General features: G+C 41.0%; 1 protein-coding gene and 1 long non-coding RNA gene across 2 annotated transcripts in view; one reads left to right on the top strand and one right to left on the bottom strand.

Annotated features, from left to right (window-relative positions):
* LOC124550891 (kinesin-like protein Klp98A) overlaps nucleotides 1-25453 on the top strand; it is a 376578-nt gene that overhangs the window by 327765 nt on the left and 23360 nt on the right. The window contains exons 20-21 of the mRNA XM_047125670.1: nucleotides 19408-19554; nucleotides 19673-19794. Of these exons, the coding sequence (XP_046981626.1) occupies nucleotides 19408-19554; nucleotides 19673-19794 (269 nt within the window). The remainder of the gene's footprint in view (nucleotides 1-19407; nucleotides 19555-19672; nucleotides 19795-25453) is intronic.
* Nucleotides 265-25453, bottom strand: LOC124550900. Its single transcript, XR_006967748.1, has 3 exons — nucleotides 25367-25453; nucleotides 5598-5811; nucleotides 265-661 (listed from the first exon to the last, which is right to left on the bottom strand). It is a non-coding gene; the product is annotated as an uncharacterized LOC124550900 (long non-coding RNA).

Here is a 25453-nt window from a genome sequence, read left to right as displayed (position 1 = left end):
TGTGCTTCTTGTGCCTCCTACATGCAATTACATTTATACACTATTACTACTTGTAGAATGCAGGCTAACTTATTGCTCAGTACTAATGCTTTCAAAGTCTGTGACTGAACTGGGGCCGACTAGCGATGGGCAGCTGCTCTGCAGCTACTCTGTCTTGCTGAAGATGTGGAACTGCCTGCTCTCTCCATTGGTGTGTGGGTTGGTGCCTTCTTGATACCGTTTCACGGTGCCGCACTGTTAGATGGGCAAACTCTCCCCCCCCCCCCCCCCCCCCCCCCCCAATATCCTCGCCATTGCATGTAGGGAGCCATCTCACAACAGTCGGGGAGGGGGGAGGGCCAGGAGGCAGGAAATGGGGTGTGGCATGAGGAAATGGGACCGAAGCCGAGCCCCGGCTGCACCCCAACATCTGTCCTGTGCTCCAAGAGGAATGTCGGTCAGAAAACACCCAAAAAGGTGCCCACCCTCTTCCTGAGACAGTCTGACAAAAATGGAGAGGATGGCGATGACGATGATGCCAGGTCCACAACGGGTGCTGAGGCAAGTGCTGGGAAGTTGAGCTTTTGCAGTGGCGATGGCGATGGGTCCAGCTCCATTGGTTCCATGGGCAGTGCCGAAGTGGACCGTGGAGGTGGCCGCAAGATCCCTGTAGGATGCAAATCTGTGGACAGAAAATTTGTGGAAGAATCTCCCAATCGATGAGCACAGATCTGTTTCGGTGGGTGGCACAGCACCTGAATACATGCAAGCACACAAATTTTGAAGAACTGTTCTTCTCTGCCAGTGCTTAGTGTGACCAAAAGCTCTGAAAAGAAAAGAATCATTAGGCGCAAAGCAATACTTATGGAGCATGGAGGAGGGGGGGGGGGGCTGTGCACTGCAGTGATTTGAGCAACTGGAGCAACGTGCGGTGGTGCTGGCCATGTAGAAGCCACCGGCAATGGACAGTTGTGGGGCTGGGTGCGGTACACTGTGAGGAAGAGCAGCAGTGCCTGCTCTTGTCGTATGGGAGGCACGTAGTTTGTTCATCTGTTGCTTGAACATACGCACAAATTGTTCAGCTTCTCCATTTGACTGAGGATGAAATGCTGCACTGGTAAGGTGCGTAAAACCACTGACTGTAAAAAAATTGTTCAAAGTCCTGAGCCATAAACTGTTGTCCATTGTCTGCAATCAACTCTTGAGGCAAATATGACAAAGCCTGAATGGTACTGCACAGCACAGTCAAGTTCATGGGCACTGCAAATGGATATTTGCTAAAACAGTCCACAACAATAGGCCAACAAGTGTTCCAAAAGGGGCTAACACAATCAATATGCACTCGTTACCACAGCGATTGAGACTTTGGCCAAGCTGAAAATGTCTGTTGCAGGACCGATAGAGTTTCAGCACAACCACGGCGCTGTGACGTCATCTGTTCAATTTGAGCATCCGTGCCTGGTCAAGTATAGTGCTGACATAGTGCTTGTGCATACGATTCCCCAATGTCCTTGCTGGGGTAATCGCAGCACATATTTTTGCAACACTTTAGGAATAAGCACTTGCAATTGTCCCGAGTCATTTTACAATAAAAACACACTTTGCTGGATGGGGAGGCGAAGCTGATGAGCAAAATATCAGTGCACAAAAGAATTCTGAATGTTTTTCACTAAACGAGGCAAAGCAGTATGGATTTAGTGCAAAAAAAAAGGTTCAAGTTAGGGTCTGCTTCTGACTAGCCTGTGTAGGAGCAATAACACCATTATCCTGCCAGTAGAAAAGTGCAGCATCTTGCGCATCGATCTGACATGTGGCATTAGGATTGAATTCAGAATCAGGACCAGCAAGAAGCCAAGGAAGATCATCTGCATTTGAATGCTTTGACGTGGGCTGGTACTGTATTTCATACTGATATTTTGACAATAACAAAACTCAATGTTGCAGCTTCTGAATTGTATGTGGCAGAGCAGGTTTGGACAAATGAAACAAAGACTGAAGTGGCGTATGGTCTAGGCAAGACTTCCGACCAAACATATAATGGTGAAACTTTGTCATACCATTAATAATAGCAATTAGGGAATAGTTACATTGAGTCTTGGACAGTAACTTGAACATGAAAGATATCGGCCTGACCTGTGAGTGAAGTCTGTGTGAGAGCACAGTTCCAAACTCGTACAAAGAAGCACCCACTCCGAAAACCACAGACTGAGCAGGATCAAAATATCAAAATGAACAAGGCATGTGTCACTCAGAAAGGCATTTTTAAGTTTCTGGAATACATCCTGACACTCTTTGGTCCGAATGAAATGCACATTCTTCCAGCACGTTGCAACGGATCTGCAATCTGGGCTTCATTGGCTATAAACTGGATATAATATGTCATTAAACAATGGAAAATCCAGGACAGAATGTAACAGTATTATGAAAAGGAAAGTTGCTTCTCACCATTAGTGTGGTTTCAGTTGCCTGAGACTGCAGTCCTGTGTGTGTGTGTGTGTGTGTGTGTGTGTGTGTGTGTGTGTGTGTGTGTGTGTGCGCGCGCGCCTTTGTGTGTGCATGTGTGCACATGCAGACGTGTTTATGTCTGTCTATTGTTGACAAAGGCCTTAACGGCCGAAAGCTATAATTGTGGAACTATTTTCGTTGTGCCCATCTGCGACTCAGCATCTCCGCTATATGGTGAGTAGCGACATTCCTTCTTATAATATTGTTATAGTATGACATTGTAATATGTCTGCAATTCCATTATATTCCACAAGGCAGGGAGGATCTGGATGGCCAGCAAATTTGGGTGAGGGGTTGAATGCCTTGGGTATTAAGAACATGGGCCACGTACTGAATCTCGGTCTGAAAAAAGTCACATTTGTCCAGGTGACGCTTCAAACTTGCAGCTGTAAGTACTTGAAAAGCATATGAAGGCTGCTCGTATGTTCCTCTGGTGTATGTCATGACACCACAGCATCATCCAAGTAATTTGAACAGAATGGAACTTTTGCAATAAGCTGTTCTAAGTAGTGTTGGAATATGGCAGTTACGGAAGTACTACCAAAGGGCAAGCACAAAAACTTGAACAACCCTAAATGTGTGTTGACCACAAACACTTTTGAGACACCTCATCTAGGGGAATTTGCAAATACACATCACATAAGTCAGTTTTTGAAAAATAGAGGCCTGCACCACGCCTGTCCACTAATTCCTCAGAGTGAGGTAAGGGATAAGTATCAGTTATTGTTTGTAAAAATCAAACAATGGAAAATCCAGGGTGGAATGTAACAATATTATGAGAAGGAAAATCGCTACTCACCACACAGCGGAGATGCTGAGTCGTGGATAGGCACAACAAAAAGATTTTCACACTTAAAAGCTTTCGGCTAATGGCTGCGCACACACACACACACACACACACACACACACACAGACACGCAAACACAACTAAAACACACGACTGCAGTCTCTGGCAACTGAAACCACACTGTGAGCAGCAGTACCAGTGCATGATGGGAGTGGTGACTGGGTGGGGGAAAGGAGGAGGCTGGGGTGGGGAGGGGAGGGATGTATGGTGGGGATGGCAGACAGTGAAGTGCTGCAGGTTGGGCGGCAGGCAGGGGAGAGGTGGGGAGCAGGGGAAAGTAGCAGAAAAGGAAAGAAATAGAAAAAATAAATAAAATAATAATAATAATAAAATAAATAAAAAAAAGGACTGGGTGTGGCAGCGGAATGACGGCTGTGTAGTGCTGTAATGGGAGAAGGGAAGGAGCTGGATGGGTGAGGACAGCAACCAACGGAAGTTGAGGTCAGGAGGGTTACTCTCCCTTTTCCGCTACTTCCTCCTCCCCCCCTTCCCACCTCTCCCCTGCCTGCCGCCCAACCTGGAGCACTTCACTGTCTGCCATCCCCACCATACATCCCTCCCTATCCCCACCCCAGCCTCCTCCTTTCCCCCACTCAGTTGCCACTCCCATCATGCACTGGTGCTGCTGCTCACAGTGTGGTTTCAGTTGCCTGAGACTGCAGTTGTGTGTGTTAGTTGCAAATGCGTGCACGTGTGTTTGTGTGTGTGTGTGTGTGTGTGTGTGTATTTATTGTTGACAAAGGCCATTGGCCAAAAGCTTTTAGTGTGAAAATATTTTTGTTGTCCTATCTGTGACTCAGCATCTCTGCTATATAGTTAGTGTTTGTAGATTCACAGTGGATTTAAAGTCAACACAAAGTCTTCAAGAAGGCTTTGGTAAATTACTAAGGGAGAAGGCCATTGACTAGCCTGTATAGGAGCAATAACACCATTATTCTGCCATTCCTGAAGTTCACTTGCTGCTTTGTCTCTAAGTGCATGAGGGACAGGATGCGCCTGAAAAAACTTAGTTTGTGCATTGTCCTTTATTGTAACATGTGCCACAAAATTATTTGCTCTGCCAAGCTCTTCAGAAAACAAATCAGGGAACTCCTCAATTGAATGAGTAACACTGTCTTTTGGGTTGAAAACAGAAATAGAAAGTACAGTGTCCTGAATACAAAGACCAAACAAATCAAAAGACTCTAAGCCAAAAATATTTTCACAGTCACATGAATGCAAAATAATAAATGTCACTGGTATGATGTGTAACTGGAATGTGGCAGGCAAATTACATGTTCCAAGCACTGGAATGTCCTGACCTTTATATGCAGTAAGGTGCATGCAAGATTTTGTCAACTGTGGGGAGCCTAACTGTTTGTAAGTGGCATGATTAAGCAATGTAACAGAAGCACCAGTGTCTAACTGAAATCGCACACAGCATCTGGCAGTGATGAAGTTCACAAACAGTTCTTTTGACTGTCATTGCACAGCACTTGGGCAGGGTGAAAGCACATCCTGAAGTTGGTCACTACTAGTACTGGTAGCCAGTTAAAAAAAAAAAAAACTAGTCACTGAGTGAGGAGGTTCTTCATGCCTTCAAGAACGAATGGGGGTAGAGATCTTTTTCTGTTGCAAGCACACTGATTGTACATGACCTGGCTTTCCACATGCAAAGCAAGTCATATTGTGTGAATGGAAATTTTACTTTTTATGCTTGGAAAAGCAATGGGGACATGATTTCACAGCAGACTCGTGTTTTGACACTTGTTTACTCTGTCCATGGCACAGTGGCCTGTTTGCATGTGGTGGTCAGTCACAAGGCCGTACCTGTTTGTCAGTGTGCACTACACTGCAAGTGGGAGCTACCTCAAAGTTTTCCACGGCACTATCACACGAGACCTGATGTTCAATAATTTGTAACATTTTTTTCAATGTAGGATCAGAATGTTTGAGAATTTGTTGATGAATCCTACTGTCTGGCACACTGCATGTAATTGCATCACAAGTCATTGTGTCACTGTAGTACTGTCCACAGCTACACCGAAAACAACACTTTCGTGTCAAGTCCTGAAGTTCAGTGACCCACTGACTGTATTTCTGTTCTGGATTTTTCCATAATTGAAAGAACTTGTAAAAAGCTGCAGCAGCAACCTGTACCTGATCCTTGTAATACTGAGTGAGGTCGGAAACTAAATCTTTAAAAACTAGCAACTCTGGCATACTAGTTGGGAATAACTTCTGAGCGTGCTGGCCATTGACAAGGAATAACAAAATTTCACAGTACCTTTCACTTGATGTGTAGAACAGTGAGCACTGAACTGTGCGTACCACTCATTCCATTCCTCTTGTTGTTCATTGAAAGTTCAGAACGGTGGAATGCATTGAGGTGGTGCCATGGACGTGGTTGGCTGTTGTGGCAGAGTTGGTGCAGCAGCAGTTCGTGCATTAATGAGCTACTGGATTGCCATTATCAGCTGCAACATTTGGTGGTTCTGAAACTGAATAAACTTCATTAGACCAAAGTCAGCTGCAACTGGAGGTGTAGGCACAGGTGGTTGTGTAGGAGGTGGGTCAGAGGCCATTTTAATGAGAGGACTGCTGCAACAAAGTATAAGTAAGCAATGCAAATACGTAAATAGCAGAAGTGTTGTGGCTAGTCTGCAAGAAAGAACACAATTAGTATCAATATTACTCTGAAAGAAAAGAGAGAAATATTAGTGACACACTGAGATGGAACACCAAAGAGCAAAGGCAGCATTGGTTTCGGAATCTGTGGCTCCAGATGTTGTGTCTGCTGCTGTGGGAGTCAGCACTGACTCAAACAAGGAAGAAGAGAAGTTGCGATGGTTGGTGGTAGGAATCCAAAGTGATACGTACAAAACACTTGCAGAATAGTGGAACACTTTATTTCTAAAAAGGAAAGAAACTTAGCTTAACTTCTCGTTATGAAGTGGCTTGATGTACTTCTTGTGCCTCCTACATGCAATTACCTTGAAATACTATTACTACTCACAAAATGCTGGCTAAGTATTGTCTTCCTATGCCCTCACAGTCTGCGACCATACTGGGGCTGACCAGCAATGGGCATCTGGTTAAGTCCGTATTGACAGGGGGCGCTGAACTCTGTCTTGCTGGAAGTGTGGCACTGTCCACTCTTTCTATTGGTGCACAGGTCAGCACCTCCTTGATACCGTTTTGTGCTGCTGCACTGGTCAGTGCGGAATTGATGCTTTAGGACTGCACACACTGCAGTACACTTACTACAATAAGTAAACAGTACTAAATATCACAGAAATTTATGTAGAGGTAAATCTGTATGGGAACATAAAGTACCATATGAAGACTGTGAAGTATGCATAATTGACATTCGTGCTATTACCTACTCTCTCTTCAGTGTAAAAAACTTATATCTATGCTTACAAGCCTCTGTAGTCTGTTGTTGACTGGATGTGCATAGTGTACCTGGGTCATGTTACTGGAACATACAGTTCTGTTTTCAGATGATGTGCTAATAGAACAACTATTGGTACATTTGCTTCTTCTTTTCTTCTTCATCTTATTTTTCTTTCTGTTTCAAGGAGTAGATGATTCACCTGCTCCAGTCACAGAGGAAAGAAGCCAATGTTTCCGTGGTCCCCCAAAGTCTCCTTTTACCATTTGGTACATATCTGCATCCTTATCTTGTACTCTTAAGTCACCTTTTAGTGTGTGGAAGAGGGTACTGCACGCACCATTGTCATTTTCCGGTTCTAATTATGAATGATTTGTGGCAAGAAAGGTTGTCGGTAAACCTCCGGGTGAGCTCAGTTACCTCTAATTTTATATTTATGGTATTTTTGTGAGATATACTTAGCAAGAAGCAGTATATTAATTAACAGATCCCAGACTGATGAGCAATATTCAAGTTATGCTCGAAAGAGGACTTTGTAAGCTCCCTCCTTTGTGTATCGACTACAATTTTTTTGGTATTCTTCCTTCTTGCATTCTGTTCAGGTGTAAGAGCCATCTTTCTTTATTGTTGTTGGTTCACCATCTGTTTTAGAAACATTCAGTTTTCACCACACATCATTTTTAAATGTGTACACTCTTGGACAGTCTTTCAAGGATCTCAGGAGTCTCATTTCTGATCCCTGCATCTTCATGAGCTGTTTAGCACTTGTCAGCCAATTCTCTGAGCTGCAAAGCAAGACTGGCACAACTGTGACTTCATTCTTGTTTCTTTTCTTGTTTCCCTGTATATATGGCCTGATACTTACACAGTTTGTGACGGATATAAAAATCAATGCCATATAATTTATATGAAAACCAAGATATTAGAATGAAACACTTGCTCGGTAGGTCTATTATGTCTTCATTTAACCTGAAATTTCTGTAATTTTACCATCACGGTAATTTCACAGTGTTCATGTGGGAAGAAGTCTGTTTACTCTTCTTTCAATGGGAACTCACAAAATTTTAACAGCAAGTTGTTACATGTCACACAGAAGATAGTTAAGCAGAGGAAAATCTGGAATGGAATAAGAACAATATAAAATAGGATACACTGCTATTCATAGATGAGGTGTTGAGTGGCAGACAGGTACAGTCTTAGACAATAAAACTGACCGCCGGCCGGCCGCCACAGAGACTAAGTCCGAGTCATTCACTTAAGGTGGCCAATAAAACTGACCGCCCCTTACAACTCTAAGTCCGGCCATATGCACAATCTGGCAACACTGTAAGATGTGGAAGTGTTAGGAGGAAGTGTTGTCTACTTCCGAGACGTTGTTGGACTACGTGAGCCCGTGGTCTAGTGGCAAGTGTCGTGCGTTCTAAGCTTATAGTCGCATGTTCATGTCCAACTGTAATTTTTTTTTTTTTTTTTTTTTACCACAGTCGCTCTAAAGTTATGAGTCTGACTGAACATCGAAGATAATTCGCTTAACATTCTACCCACCAGCAATAACAAGTATTCCAGAAACAATTCCGCAGGACAGCTCGTGGCTGCGTCGCAACAGCTTACGCTCGAGCGTTTCCTCGTGCTGAAGCGGCTACCGGCCACCGGCCAGACACCACCCGCCGCCTGAAATCCGCCACCGCCCAGGTGAACGCGGCGCGATGCTGTCAGTGTGTGTATCAACTGTCATTTTCGAATTTGAAGTTCTAGTTATCATCTTGCAGTTAAGCATTGGATTTTGCATACTTGAAAATCATGAACTACAGTTAAGCATTGTAAAATTGAGTCGCAAGTGGAAATAGGTGTAACATCTGCAACACAACGTTTACTTTTGGTATAACAGAGGGGTGAATGCAGAGGAGGCAGCTAGGAAGATTTGAATTGTGTATGGAGCGAGTGCTTTTGGGAAAAATACGCCAGAAAAAGATATTCTTGTTTCAACAAAGATTGTTCTGGCATGAATGATTTTCCACATTAAGGAAGTCTCGACTACTGATATATGTGATAGATTACCATTTTACCATCATGCGATATTTGCATTCAACAGGCAAAGTTCAGAAGTCTGGTGTAGGAGTACTGCATGCTCTAATTCGAAACAACAAAAATCAACGGAGTGACTATTATTGAACGTCATCAGGTCGCTCATTGAGCATTCGTATGCAGTACTGTTACTGGTCACGTGTTATGATGCCTTTATCGTTAACTTCCTAAGAAGAAATTAAAGGCTGAGCCCCTCCAAAAGACATAAACTCGAGCAAAGAGTAGTGTGAACATAATATTTTATCGGGAGGACGACGGTTCAATCCCGTCTCCAACCATCCTGATTTAGGTTTTCCGTGGTTTCCCTAAATCGTTTCAGGCAAATGCCGGGATGGTTCCTTCGAAAGGGCACGGCCTTTTTCCTTCCCAATCCTTCCGTAACCTGGGCTTGCGCTCCGTCTCTAATGGCCTCGTTGTCGACGGGACGTTAAACATTAACCACCACCACCACCACCATAATATTTTACATCTGATAGCTCAAAAAGTGTGTTTTGGGCTACGAATTCTGCCCCAAGGGCAGTATGCAACACAGCTGGAAATTGTTGCCATCAACTGAGACACCTTTCGGTCTCAGCGTAAGAAAATCGAGCAACACAACTACATCACATGTGCTACTGCATGATAACGCACTTCTTGATTTGAGAAACAAAACTATCCAGGAGATTGTAATTAAAGTCATCTCTCAGGCACTTGTAATGATAGAGAAGTCCTCTCTCAAGCACTTGTCCCTCTCGTCATATATTCGTAAAGATTTACCTTTCCCGCTCTTGATCGATCATTTCTAGACGAAAATACTCTTAAAACTACTCTGGTATAATGATATCGTTGGAACCAGTAGGTGTCTACTGGCGTAGAATTTGTAAACAACTTTAGCATTGTCAGATCATTTTAGATATCATGAAAGAAAATTCTTTTGCTGATTAATTTCTCTTTGATGATTACTGTTGCATTTAGTAAACTAATGGAAAATTCAATTAAAATATTCACTGTAGTAATACAGATTAAATTCAGCTTACTACAGAAACATCACGACGGCAGACTATCTTAATAAGGCATTAAGTATCTGTAAGACGATTGAGACTATTTTAATACGAATTAGTAGGACATTACCGACTTTTGACTTCGAAAAGATCCGTATTTACTTCATTTCCTGTATCATCCGCAATTATTATGAAAAGTGGCATTTCATAGATATAATTATGTATTCACAACAACAAAAAATATGTCGTCATTATGAATTTGGCAGTACCGTAAGGTTTTCGCTCTGACACTAAGGGTTACTGAAAGTAGCAAGGCGCGTTGTCTTACGATTCCCTTATTGCGTTTGTATCTGCCTGCTTGTAACTCTGCTACAAAAGAATTAAAAATCTGGCTTTCAGTGAGTCTCGAAAGGAGAACGAAAGCAGCTTGCTCCTGGTAGCCAACCATGTTTCTAGGGGAACAGGCTACTTCCTAAAGTGTGAAGACATTCTTTTGTGGTTGAATTGTTGGCAAATGTCAGTCAGACGTGTGCCGTTGGTCTAAGCGTTTCGGTGTGTTGAATTTGTACCAATGATTTTTCTACAGGTTTTTTCTGTCCCAAATAGAGAGTTGTAGTCTCCCATTAGTATTTTCACATCATCTCGGTGAATTTTGCTCATAGTATTTTCGAGTGTGTTCCACAATTTTTCGACATTTTCGGTGCTTTCCTTAGTTTCGATGTTGGTGGGGGCATGTGCATTTATGAGTGTATATTTTTTATAGGGGCTCTGAATTAGCATAGTCATTACTCGATTGTTGATGGGTGTGATTTCTTCGACAGAGTTTTTGATAGATCTGTGTTCGAGAAATGCAATGCCGAAGATTGGTGCAAGTTTCGCTACCTTTTGTTGTATTTTGAAGATGCCGTGGTTTCCGTAATGAAAGTTTTAATTGCCAATTAATCGTGGTTCTTGAAGAGCAAGGATGAGAATTTTTTGGCGGACGATTTCTTTTGTGAGATTATTTAGGTTTCTTGTTTGGATCAATGTATCGATGTTTAGTTTTCGAATGAATGTTTTCTGCTTGTAGGGAAATTTGCCAGAGATCTAACCTGGACTGCCCAGAGAGCGAAAATCCAACTGCCGCTTATCGGTGGCCAAGTTGTGTACCACCTGGGGTAAAGTTAGCTTTGCTTGCATAGTTCATGTTTTCTTGTGTTTCATTGGTTTGGCCTGGGTGATACCAGGACCGGACAGGACCAGAGCGTGTTGAAGCCTTTGGAAGCAAATATTTTCAGCCAAGCTCATTGAGCTAACAGACGGTGACCAGAGTAGCGGTGATTTTCACTCAGATGTGTCTGGATTTTGGGTTCAACGGATTGAGTAGCCATTCAGGACTGTGTTAGTATTTGGTTCACCACAAGTATTTGATTTCCTCAGTACCACCCATATGGGGGAGGGTTTCCCCTATCGGCCACACGGGATTTTTATTATTATTATTATTATTGTCATTATGTCATCAGCAAATCCGATATGGTGTATCTTCCCTCCACTGAAATAGATGTGTATTGTTCGATTCAGTATTTCCATCACATAAATATGGGTTATAATCACGTTACATTGCTGCTAGTAGACATATTTCTCACTTTTTCTTAGACAGTTGCTAGCTGTTACTCCATCATAGGAATTTATGTGCGTAGCATTGTTGCAATACAGACGTTCAAATTATCCTATTTCTGTAATTTCATTTCGACACAAGATCGTCCTAATCGGATTCAGCCAGTCAGTCTTAATGTGGCTATCCGACTACGACTCTCATCATATGATAGACTGGGCGAAGCACATTCTTAATCGGACTGTTGAATCCAGATCACTTATCTATGACAGGGAATGAATTCTTAAACACTGTGGAAAATAATAATCCAATGTGCTTATTACAAATACGTTATTTAAATATAAATATATGAACTAACGACATAAAAATGTATTTACAGGAGCGGAGACCCATCCATCATAGTAGAGCAGTGCGAGATTGGTTTCAGGGCCAAGAGAGGATAAAGCTGTTGCCGTTTGTTCCACGATCACCGAACATCAACCAGATAGAGAATATGTGGGCAGAGGTAACAAGGTCATTGCCATGTGTCCCTACAAATGCAAACGACCTTTGGACGAATATAGAAAACGTATGGTGGGAAGTAAACCATCACGCTACACTGTCAACGACTTAATGAAATCAATTCCCCTACGCCCTCGAGAAACCTTACGTAATAATCGTGGGTGGGTTGGTTACTGAAAGTATACTCGTCCACAAAGCCCCTGTGGACAATTATCTGATAATCGGTCAAGCTTTGCTTTGTCGCAGCTCTTTAGCATACATCAAGTCCATTTTCTTTCAGTCCCCTCCTTACAATTCTTGCAGTGCAAGGTAATTGAAAAATCTCATCCACTCGATGCCAACTGAAGAACTGACTGGTGCATGTGTTGTTCAACACACAGTAGTTGTCACCCTCACTGGAATCAATGACTGTTTGTGTGTGAGTGTGTGTGTTTTCGTGTTAACGCACGATGTGAATCAATACTATTAACATTAGAGAGACAACCAACAATAAATATTGCATCAAATATTACTGTAAAGTATTTAAATGCGATGGGAAGCTACAAACTGAATTTTTACCCATCCCATGTCCTGCGTATTACGTTAAGTAAGATGTATTAACTCCATAGTATCGTTAGCAGAGACAGTGCGCTCTTGTTGTCGAGGCTCGCGACAAGTGCAGCGTAATTAGCACAACAACATAAGGCTTGTTCTGCTGAAGAACTTGATGCCCACAAGTCCTTAAATAAGAATCTCCTAGCGGGAGTAATAAATACATGAAAGGAAACAGACTGTTGGACAAAAGAATGGACAGCTCCCTGCTTTTGGCGTTTCCGATAGCGCCTACGATAAGAATCTGGTGTCATATTATGCTTCAGAACTGTAAACTGTTTATTTTTTTACTTCATACTAAAACAAAAGTTGTGATATGAGAAGAGGAAATGACTTATATGCTTCTCAGGAACTTTAGTTTTTCGTGTTTATTTTCTCACTTCATATTAAAACAAGGGCGTTAATATGAGAAGAGGAAATGAATTATACGCTTCCAAGACATAATATTTCCTTGTGTGCTATTACTGCATACATGAAAGCCCTGCAGTTAATTTTTGTATGTTGGATAAATTTTGATATCACCTCACATTCCTTTGTGAGAAGGTTCCTATTGTCTTGGGATTCAAATAGAGTAGATGTTTCATCACTGGTTAATATTTTGATGACTAATGACATGATACCCGTTGCAATTGCTCCATGGCACCTGTGAGTAGAGTCTCACGTTGGTTACTATATGAACACGCAGGCAGTGATATCCGCTCACTGCAGTCAGAGCCAAGGTGATTTCTTTCTGTTTAGGGCGAAGCGTCTGCTGCAGTGTCCACGCTCAGCCAACATAAACAAATCGCGGCGGCATTGGGCACTGCTGATCGCTGCACTTGTCGCGAGCCTCGACAACAAGAGCGCACTGTCTCTGCTAACGATACTATGGAGTTAATACATCTTACTTAACGTAATACGCAGGACGTGGGATGGGTAAAAATTCAGTTTGTAGCTTCCCATCGCATTAAAATACTTTACAGTAATATTTGATGCAATATTTATTGTTGGTTGTCTCTCTAATGTTAATAGTATTGATTCACATCGTACGTTAACACGAAAACACACACACTCACACACAAACAGTCATTGATTCCAGTGAGGGTGACAACTACTGTGTGTTGAACAACACATGCACCAGTCAGTTCTTCAGTTGGCATCGAGTGGATGAGATTTTTCAATTACCTTGCACTGCAAGAATTGTAAGGAGGGGACTGAAAGAAAATGGACTTGATGTATGCTAAAGAGCTGCGACAAAGCAAAGCTTGACCAATTATCAGATAATTGTCCACAGGGGCTTTGTGGACGAGTATACTTTCAGTAACCAACCCACCCACGATTATTACGTAAGGTTTCTCGAGGGCGTAGGGGAATTGATTTCATTAAGTCGTTGACAGTGTAGCGTGATGGTTTACTTCCCACCATACGTTTTCTATATTCGTCCAAAGGTCGTTTGCATTTGTAGGGACACATGGCAATGACCTTGTTACCTCTGCCCACATATTCTCTATCTGGTTGATGTTCGGTGATCGTGGAACAAACGGCAACAGCTTTATCCTCTCTTGGCCCTGAAACGAATCTCGCACTGCTCTACTATGATGGATGGGTCTCCGCTCCTGTAAATACATTTTTATGTCGTTAGTTCATATATTTATATTTAAATAACGTATTTGTAATAAGCACATTGGATTATTATTTTCCACAGTGTTTAAGAATTCATTCCCTGTCATAGATAAGTGATCTGGATTCAACAGTCCGATTAAGAATGTGCTTCGCCCAGTCTATCATATGATGAGAGTCGTAGTCGGATAGCCACATTAAGACTGACTGGCTGAATCCGATTAGGACGATCTTGTGTCGAAATGAAATTACAGAAATAGGATAATTTGAACGTCTGTATTGCAACAATGCTACGCACATAAATTCCTATGATGGAGTAACAGCTAGCAACTGTCTAAGAAAAAGTGAGAAATATGTCTACTAGCAGCAATGTAACGTGATTATAACCCATATTTATGTGATGGAAATACTGAATCGAACAATACACATCTATTTCAGTGGAGGGAAGATACACCATATCGGATTTGCTGATGACATAATGACAATAATAATAATAATAATAAAAATCCCGTGTGGCCGATAGGGGAAACCCTCCCCCATATGGGTGGTACTGAGGAAATCAAATACTTGTGGTGAACCAAATACTAACACAGTCCTGAATGGCTACTCAATCCGTTGAACCCAAAATCCAGACACATCTGAGTGAAAATCACCGCTACTCTGGTCACCGTCTGTTAGCTCAATGAGCTTGGCGGAAAATATTTGCTTCCAAAGGCTTCAACACCCTCTGGTCCTGTCCGGTCCTGGTATCACCCAGGCCAAACTAATGAAACACAAGAAAACATGAACTATGCAAGCAAAGCTAACTTTACCCCAGGTGGTACACAACTTGGCCACCGATAGGCGGCAGTTGGATTTTCGCTCTCTGGGCAGTCCAGGTTAGATCTCTGGCAAATTTCCCTACAAGCAGAAAACATTCATTCGAAAACTAAACATCGATACATTGATCCAAACAAGAAACCTAAATAATCTCACAAAAGAAATCGTCCGCCAAAAAATTCTCATCCTTGCTCTTCAAGAACCACGATTAATTGGCAATTAAAACTTTCATTACGGAAACCACGGCATCTTCAAAATACAACAAAAGGTAGCGAAACTCGCACCAATCTTCGGCATTGCATTTCTCGAACACAGATCTATCAAAAACTCTGTCGAAGAAATCACACCCATCAACAATCGAGTAATGACTATGCTAATTCAGAGCCCCTATAAAAAATATACACTCATAAATGCACATGCCCCCACCAACATCGAAACTAAGGAAAGCACCGAAAATGTCGAAAAATTGTGGAACACACTCGAAAATACTATGAGCAAAATTCACCGAGATGACGTGAAAATACTAATGGGAGACTACAACTCTCTATTTGGGACAGAAAAAACCTGTAGAAAAATCATTGGTACAAATTCAACACACCGAAACGCTTAGACCAACGGCACACGTCTGACTGACATTTGCCAACAATTCAACCACAAAAGAATGTCTTCACACTTTAGGAAGTAGCCTGTTCCCCTAGAAACATGGTTGGCTACCAGGAGCAAGCTGCTTTCGTTCGCCTTTCGAGACTCGCTGAAAGCCAGATTTTTAATTCTTTTGTAGCAGAGTTACAAGCAGGCAGATACAAACGCAATAAGGGAATCGTAAGACAACGCGCCTTGCTACTTTCAGTAACCCTTAGTGTCAGAGCGAAAACCTTACGGTACTGCCAAATTCATAATGACGACATATTTTTTGTTGTTGTGAATACATAATTATATCTATGAAATGCCACTTTTCATAATAATTGCGGATGATACAGGAAATGAAGTAAATACGGATCTTTTCGAAGTCAAAAGTCGGTAATGTCCTACTAATTCGTATTAAAATAGTCTCAATCGTCTTACAGATACTTAATGCCTTATTAAGATAGTCTGCCGTCGTGATGTTTCTGTAGTAAGCTGAATTTAATCTGTATTACTACAGTGAATATTTTAATTGAATTTTCCATTAGTTTACTAAATGCAACAGTAATCATCAAAGAGAAATTAATCAGCAAAAGAATTTTCTTTCATGATATCTAAAACGATCTGACAATGCTAAAGTTGTTTACAAATTCTACGCCAGTAGACACCTACTGGTTCCAACGATATCATTATACCAGAGTAGTTTTAAGAGTATTTTCGTCTAGAAATGATCGATCAAGAGCGGGAAAGGTAAATCTTTACGAATATATGACGAGAGAGACAAGTGCTTGAGAGAGGACTTCTCTATCATTACAAGTGCCTGAGAGATGACTTTAATTACAATCTCCTGGATAGTTTTGTTTCTCAAATCAAGAAGTGCGTTATCATGCAGTAGCACATGTGATGTAGTTGTGTTGCTCGATTTTCTTACGCTGAGACCGAAAGGTGTCTCAGTTGATGGCAACAATTTCCAGCTGTGTTGCATACTGCCCTTGGGGCAGAATTCGTAGCCCAAAACACACTTTTTGAGCTATCAGATGTAAAATATTATGGTGGTGGTGGTGGTGGTTAATGTTTAACGTCCCGTCGACAACGAGGCCATTAGAGACGGAGCGCAAGCCCGGGTTACGGAAGGATTGGGAAGGAAAAAGGCCGTGCCCTTTCGAAGGAACCATCCCGGCATTTGCCTGAAACGATTTAGGGAAACCACGGAAAACCTAAATCAGGATGGTTGGAGACGGGATTGAACCGTCGTCCTCCCGATAAAATATTATGTTCACACTACTCTTTGCTCGAGTTTATGTCTTTTGGAGGGGCTCAGCCTTTAATTTCTTCTTAGGAAGTTAACGATAAAGGCATCATAACACGTGACCAGTAACAGTACTGCATACGAATGCTCAATGAGCGACCTGATGACGTTCAATAATAGTCACTCCGTTGATTTTTGTTGTTTCGAATTAGAGCATGCAGTACTCCTACACCAGACTTCTGAACTTTGCCTGTTGAATGCAAATGTCGCATGATGGTAAAATGGTAATCTATCACATATATCAGTAGTCGAGACTTCCTTAATGTGGGAAATCATTCATGCCAGAACAATCTTTGTTGAAACAAGAATATCTTTTTCTGGCGTATTTTTCCCAAAAGCACTCGCTCCATACACAATTCAAATCTTCCTAGCTGCCTCCTCTGCATTCACCCCTCTGTTATACCAAAAGTAAACGTTGTGTTGCAGATGTTACACCTATTTCCACTTGCGACTCAATTTTACAATGCTTAACTGTAGTTCATGATTTTCAAGTATGCAAAATCCAATGCTTAACTGCAAGATGATAACTAGAACTTCAAATTCGAAAATGACAGTTGATACACACACTGACAGCGTCGCGCCGCGTTCACCTGGGCGGTGCCGGATTTCAGGCGGCGGGTGGTGTCTGGCCGGTGGCCGGTAGCCGCTTCAGCACGAGGAAACGCTCGAGCGTAAGCTGTTGCGACGCAGCCACGAGCTGTCCTGCGGAATTGTTTCTGGAATACTTGTTATTGCTGATGGGTAGAATGTTAAGCGAATTATCTTCGATGTTCAGTCAGACTCATAACTTTAGAGCGACTGTGGTAAAAAATTACAGTTGGACATGAACATGCGACTATAAGCTTAGAACGCACGACACTTGCCACTAGACCACGGGCTCACGTAGTCCAACAACGTCTCGGAAGTAGACAACACTTCCTCCTAACACTTCCACATCTTACAGTGTTGCCAGATTGTGCATATGGCCGGACTTAGAGTTGTCAGGGGCGGTCAGTTTTATTGGCCACCTTAAGTGAATGACTCGGACTTAGTCTCTGTGGCAGCCGGCCGGCGGTCAGTTTTATTGTCTAAGACTGTACATTCAAGTGAACTGTTGCATTGTTTGTCATTCTTCGGATGAAGTGTCACTGCGCGCGTGTGACACACACACACACACACACACACACACACACACACACACACACACACATTGGGAACTGAGTTTGCTGAAGGAAAGTACTGACCAGTCTTTCTGCCACTTTGTAATTTGAACTGTAATTTGTGTTTTCTTACGCTAACTATTTCCATTGTTAATCATATGTCACACAGTAATAACAATATCTCTTGTATATTTTCATTGCATTACCAGTTTGTTTGTGTGTGTGTGTGTGTGTGTGTGTGTGTGTGTGTTAACAAGTAGTGTAGCTACAACTGTCGTGTCTCTGTCTAGATGCTGTTGTTGACATTTTTGCATCTACGCTGACAGCATAATGTTTTTGTCAAGAGTAAGGGAAACTTAAAAAATACTACTAAATCGAGTGAATACACTATTTAGCTCAGACTTGGGGGTAAAATAAAGATGAAGTTGTAGAAAATGTGGTGTAACACATCACCTTGGAGAAAGTGATGTGTTACACAATGTCTATCTAAAAGACAAATGATGGTTTTTAGTTAAGTAATGAGTTTAGAAACAATTACTGTTTGAAGTTTATTCTTACTTGTACATGAACACAGCTTTGAATGGCTGGAGTGTGTTTGCAAGGCGAGATGAAGATAGCAGCTTTATTGCACTTCGCAGAGGTTTATTCCATGCTGCCATATCTTGGCTTGGAAATGTCCTATGCACCATGGAAAAGCAAGTACTGTGACAATTGGAGTGATGTCATGGGAGACAGTTGAGTGAGGATTGGCTTTTTAAATTTCAAACATCTTACAGAATAAATGTCAAATTGATGTATGTTGTTATAACACGATGAAGTGATTCCATGTTGTAAAGGAAGGATCCATATATTAATAATTTATGAAGAAGTGTTTTCTGTTCTTTAGTAGAGTGTTGGAGATTAAGAAAACCTTACAGCTTCCAGCACAGGAAAAGTTGATGAGATGAGGAAGTCCAAAGCATGGAAGGAACATTGAATCAAGAAGCAACAGTTCAGAATATAAAAGGAGCAGGAATCATAATCAAAATATACGCATGTCATAATATTAAACTAGGGATCAGTTCAAAAGGAGACTAAATGCTTGGTGACAGTCGAAATGGGACATGTTAATAAAATTAATAGAAGAATTATTTTATCTAACAAGCAAGAATACACAAGAAAGACATCCAGAATTAGTGTGGTACAGTTCTAGAAAATAAAACTTTGGTGACATCAGATATTGACATTAAACTGTGGAGAGAGCTCATGAAATTGCACATCTGTTCTGTAACTTTGTCTGGAAATGGAACTTAAACTGAGAGTCTGCTTACCATACCAGATGGACATTTAGATTCAGTCACAAACCTAATGTTCAGGCCATTTTAGTATCAATGGACCATAGTTACATGTTAATTTGTTAATTAGTGTTTACTGAGAATTAGAAGTGAACTAATGACTTAGTGTATGTTTTTGTTGTTTCCAGAATGGTATAAATTCCGTCTCACATGGCATAGGGGCTGTGCAGATGATGCAACAGTTGTGTGAACGGATGGGACAGCAAAAGATGCTTATTATAAGAACACTGGAGGGTGAAAACTGCAGCAAGTCTGAGCTGAATCAGCAGATTGCAGTACGTACCCAGAATACACAGTTTTGATTACTTGTGATACTGTTTTGGTATTGTATAGCTTATATTTTATGTATGTTTGCATTTAAATGACTAAAATATGTATTTTTCATTGTTGTAGGTATTGCAGGAACTGAAGCGGCAATATGTTAAACTAGAAATGGCTCTGGAGCATCAAACCCAGGGAGACATCACAGTTAGCAGTGATGAGTCTGAAGATCTGTCAACATCAGCTGATGACGGGTTTGTACAATCTTGTACATGTATATCAGTAAATGCCAAACAGCAAAAAAACATAAGTAATGTTGAGCAGACTTCAAAAAATTATTAAGTGGCAGCTCTAGTTTCAAAACACATTTCTTACATAATGCATACATGTAAACATGCAGAAGTGGTCATGAACACTCTCTCTCTCTCTCTCTCTCTCTCTCTCTCTCGCTCTCTCTCTTTCTCTCTGTGTGTGTGTGTGTGTGTGTGTGTGCGCGCGCGCGTGTGCGCTTGTGTGTGTGTGTGTGTGTGTGTGTGTGTGTGTGTGTGTGCGCGCGCGGGCACTACATATTTTGTGTTATGCAGATGTTTAAAGAAAAAATAACAGCATTAGCATTTTTTTCACATTGTTTGCATTACTTTTCATTTGGCAGTGGCCATTCATACTGGTGGAGAGCTGACTGGTAGCTGAGCAATGATTGCAGCAGAGCTGATATATGACATGGCTGGTTTCGCAGGTAGTTCAGTTTCTGATGTGTTAGCATAAACCTGTGATAGGTCTGGAATAGGAAGTTCAGGGTGGGTGGATTGGGCACATCTTGCACCTGCATCTTTGCCCTATGTCAATAGGGTAGGATTGTGAGTGGCATAGGGATGGACTAGGATGTTGTGGAGGTTGAGTGGGTGACAGAACACTACTTAACAAGAGATGGGAATGATCTTGGGGAGGGTGGCCATAATTTCAGGGCATAATGATAGATAATCAAAACCCAGACTTAGGATGTGGGGGTGGTGGGAGGATTTTGGGTGTGTGTGGATATGGCACAAGAAATCTGCTGGCTGTCTAGGTCTGCGGGATAGTGCCTGGCCATGATGGCCTTTGTGAGAAATTCAGCATTCTTTGTAGGGGAGCACGTGTCACTGCAATTTGCCATTCCCAGGTGGCCGGCTGTATGGGAAGGTTTTTTTTGGTGTGGAATGGATGACATCTGCTGAAATGCAGGTGGCTTTAATGTGGGTAGAGGTGCAAATGAAGTCATCAGAGAGGAGGAGGTGCAGAAGAGAACTAAGTGAAGTGGATAAGTGGATGGGAAAGAAGGTTCTGAGGTTGTAAAAGAATGAGGATAGGATATTCTGGCTCTGAGTTCGATCATTAACGTATATCACCAATGAACCTGAACCAGGCTAGAGGTTTGGGGATTTGGGACACTAAGAAGTTTTCCTCTAGACAGCTCATAAACAGACTGGCACAGGAGGGTGCCATGCAGGTGTCCATAGCTGTGCCATGAATTCGTTTTATTTCTTCCCTTCAAAGGAGAAATAGTTGTGCATTAGGATATAATTAGTAAGATGTGTGAGGAATAAGGTAGTGGGTTTGGTGTCTGAAGGACATTGGGAGACAATGTTCAGTAGGGGCAAGACCATGGGCATGGAGGATTTTGGTGTATACTGAAGTCGTGTCAACAGTGACGAATTGAGATCTAGGACATAAAGGGGTGGGTATGGTGGAGAGTAGGTGAAGGAAGTGGTTGGTATCTTTATTGCGGGGAAGGGGGTAGATTTTGAGTGCTAAGTTGGAAGTGTTGGTCAGTGGGGGCTGAAATTCTTGCAGTGTGAGCACAATAACCAGCTACAACAGGGCATCCAGGATTGTTGGGTTTGTGGATTTTGGGGAACATGTAGGTGAGCGTGCGAGGTGCCACCAGTTGGTGGCAATCCTTGTAACTAAAGCCACGTAATCCCAACACTGAACCCTGCCTCTCCCAATTTACACCGCCATCCAAGCATGATCCTAGCCCCTGCTAACTTTCCAGGGATTCATTACCTCCAACTTGGCCTGAACATCCTTTCCCATATCCCTTCCTAAGAACAACAACATTTCAACAGAAGAAAGGCCTGTCGTACAGATCCTGCTAATTGCAGACAAAAGTTCCACCGTTGTCTATAAGAATTGCAGTGACTACCTGGTGGAATAGGCCTCCGGCAGTTGTCACCTCCACCTATAAACTTGGCCAGAGCGATCTGACCCAGGAGTCAAAATAACCTACAATCCCTACTTGAAGCCTTAGGCCCTTGCCTGAACATTTCTTCTGAATATTTTTCTCACTTCACTCGTATGACACCCCTTACACACACCTTCCATGGGTCCAAGAGAACAGACACACATATATTATTAAGGCAAGTCTGATCAATGATCCTTTCAGTGCAGATGCACACCTTGCTCTAACTCTTTTGGAAATCAGCAGAATGCCACAAGCAATGAGGATAATGGCCAATGACACTATGTCAGTAGTGTGTGGATAAATTAGAATTTGGGTTTGATCAGAGTCATGTTAGGGTAGTCCGTGAAGTTGCGATGAGCACTATATGTGGATGGCTTTGTGGTCATAGCATCTTTTTAGTGAAATTTTAAACTGGTATGAAGTGGTCAGAAGAAAGGGAGAAAAAACATAGTGAACAGATGAAAGAATACTGAAAGAAAAGAACAGAACAATAGACAAAGAGTTGAAATGTGCCAGTCCCAGTCATCCGTGGTTGACCATTCCAGAATAGGGAAGGGAGTGGGGGACAATTAACAAAGAAAGGGTATTTGTTTCAAACAAGAAAAATCATAGAAATGATCAAAATCATCTGTAAATGTCTCAGAGAGAATGTTAGAAGGAATAATGAATATTTGATAAGAGAAACAATTTAAACAATGAGAGTACGAAGAAAACCAAACAGAAACTTATGAAGATCATCCAGAAAGTAAGTTCCAGTGACAAAAAAGAAATCAAAAACATCAGTATGTAAGAGATATTTATTTCATCTTTTGCAGAGATTTCCTCAAGATAGTCACCATTGTTATTTAACGTTTATAATCCTGATGCGCCAACACTTGTATGTCTCTGGGGTAGGTGTCTGCCACCAGCATCTATCCCTTATTGTCATTGTCGGAATGTTTTCCTACCAGAAAAAGTACCAGGACAATGGACAGATGAAAATCCCTTTGTGCAAGGTCAGAGCTGTAGGGTGAGTAGTTGAAGATCTCTCACCCAACACCATTTCTTTATATATATGGAGGAATGTCAGTGATATGACCAGACACTTATTTTTACACCCATCCATCAGCTGTCATGAAAACAAACTTGCACATGCTTTGTGGCAACTAAGCCATTGTGTGATAAATTTCTGCAGCAGTGTCTGCAAAATTGCATGCCACACTCTTTTTATCAGTTCTGTCATCACCAGAAGCAGTTGGTCACCATAATCTTTTCTGTATGGACTGGTTTGCCCTTCAGTGAATTGCCGGCTGAATCATCTAGCCACACTATTGCTAATGATGTTGGCTCTGTACTCATGGCACTGTTAGGGGCAGATCTGTAATGGAGTTTGCTTCCGAACATGCAGAAATCTGAAAGTTGCACAAAGCTCACAGTTTGCGAGAGACCACATCAGTGCTACCATTTTATCATAGTTCTGTGAAATAATGAATGTTGTCACAACATTGATACTGCATCACATAAAAACCTGTGTACTACCACATATATGAATTCTAATCCAATTCTCCTTGGATTCATGGAGTTTGAGGATCTTTTTGACTTATGGGGGAATATTCCTAAGTGTCAATAAACAATTGTGAGGAAACTTGGTGGGTGTGTAGAAGAGGAAAACGAGTGCAATACTTGTTTTTTGTTTATGCCCAGTTTAACTTGAAGGGGTAAAATACATCCCGAAACGTAATTTGACATTTTAAGTTTAGAGGGAATATCTTCAAAACAATGATATATAAAAAAAAAATTTTCATATAAAATTTGATATGTACTGTTCTTGAAAATGGTATAATCAACTTTTGTAATAATTTGAAATTTTTCAAAATACCCCATCACCATTGATTGATTTTGTTAAATGAGAACTTTTATTACAACATAAATTAAAGCAGCTTTCAAGCTACATACATCCATGTGTAATAAAGCTGGTTTTTGAAATACCATTTATGGAAAATAAGTTGTACACAATGTCCTGTCAGAGTATTTTCAACATACGTAATTAAAATATATAAACATTTATTACTGTTGTATTAACGGTGAGTTTGAACCAAGTTTTCAAGAATCTCTTTTTGAAGTCCCAGATGTCTTTGTGACAGCATAAAAATCTGGCAAGCGATTGTCTGACCAGATCAAAAGCTATTTGAAAGAGTTTTCTTTCCCGGGGAGGGAGAAATACCAGTATTATTATTAGATTCTTGCAGTGGTCATGTCTGTGGACAAGGAACTTGCTCATCAGGCGATCCCAAGGAGCTTGATGGCACACGTACACCCTGAGGGACACATATAGGTTTCAGTGACAGAAGAACTTTATGAGAAGACTTTCAAATCTAGTTTTATGGAATGATTTTGATGTCAGTCTCCACAATATGAACATACTGCAGTCATTAGTACATAATCATTTATCTTCACCAAGGCTTATGAATGTACTGAAATATGCCTGATACAAATTAGGATATTTAGAGTATCACTCATGATGATTTAAAATAGTATTGAATTTTGTGTTACGTTACCTTCTATGTCGTGTATGTTACATGAAAGAATTTTGTTCATTTTATGTGCATGGTGTAGAAAAGTTATGTTTTAAGCATTTCTTTATAGATTATCATTATTGTAATTATTTTCTAACATAATAATGAGTCACTTGTTGTTTTCAATTAACAAGATATACTAATCTGAAATGTTAAACTAAAAGTAAAAAAATGAATGTAAAATACAGTTTAAACTATAAAACAAACATAAGTAAAATTCACAATTAGAATAGTAATGAATGTTTAGATATTTTAATTAGGTATGCTGAAACTACTCCAACAGCAAATTGTGTACAGCTTATGTTCCAGAAATGATATTTCAGAAACCAGCTCTAGTTTTATTTCTTTAATTGATGTGCTAACAGACATGTGGTGGTGGGGTATCCTGAAAAATTACACATTATTACAAAAGTTTATTATACCATATTCATGAACGTTAGTTACATAGTAATTTTTATATGAAAAACATTTTTTGTATATCATTATTTCATCAAGATCAATTATTGATATTTGAGGATGTTCCCTTGTTAGTTTCAACAAAACCTATACTTAAAGCCTTAGAGAAACAAGGCATTGATTCAACCCGTGCTAAAGAAAATATACATTAATTTTATGGATTGTATTAGTCTTCATCTGGATTGTGAGAAATACAGAATTGAAAGAGAGGTTAGACAAGGAGATCCCATATCATTATAACTGTTCTCAGCAAACATAGAGATAGTTTAGAATATTAGAACAGGGAAAAAAAGAAAGAGATACATGTTAATTAAGTGAAAAGCGTTATGACGCTAATGACAATGAACTGAAGGTGCGCAGGACATGTAACCTAGTGAGTGGAAAGTTAATGGACCAAGGAAGTTCTTCCAAGAGATTACAGGAGAGTAAGACAATGATGGAATGGAAGGTGGGAGGAAGAGATAAAGGAACATGATGGAGCAACACTGAGGCATGTTGTATATGGCCATAATGCAAGTAGTAGCCTGGAAGTTGCTTTAATGCAGTACTGGAAACAAAATGGCTGGTAATGACAGTGATGTAATATAATCATACCTCAATGCAAGCACGCAGACCTGTCTTCCAAAATGCTTGATTTCAGTGTTATGAAAAGGGTTTATCATAATATTGTTAATATTGTAA

This window comes from Schistocerca americana, chromosome 1 (genome assembly GCF_021461395.2).
Source record: "Schistocerca americana isolate TAMUIC-IGC-003095 chromosome 1, iqSchAmer2.1, whole genome shotgun sequence".
Classification (NCBI taxonomy): Eukaryota; Metazoa; Arthropoda; class Insecta; order Orthoptera; family Acrididae; genus Schistocerca; species Schistocerca americana.
The sequence above is the reverse complement of the archived record's forward strand: the minus strand, read 5'-3'. Positions and strand labels throughout refer to the sequence as shown.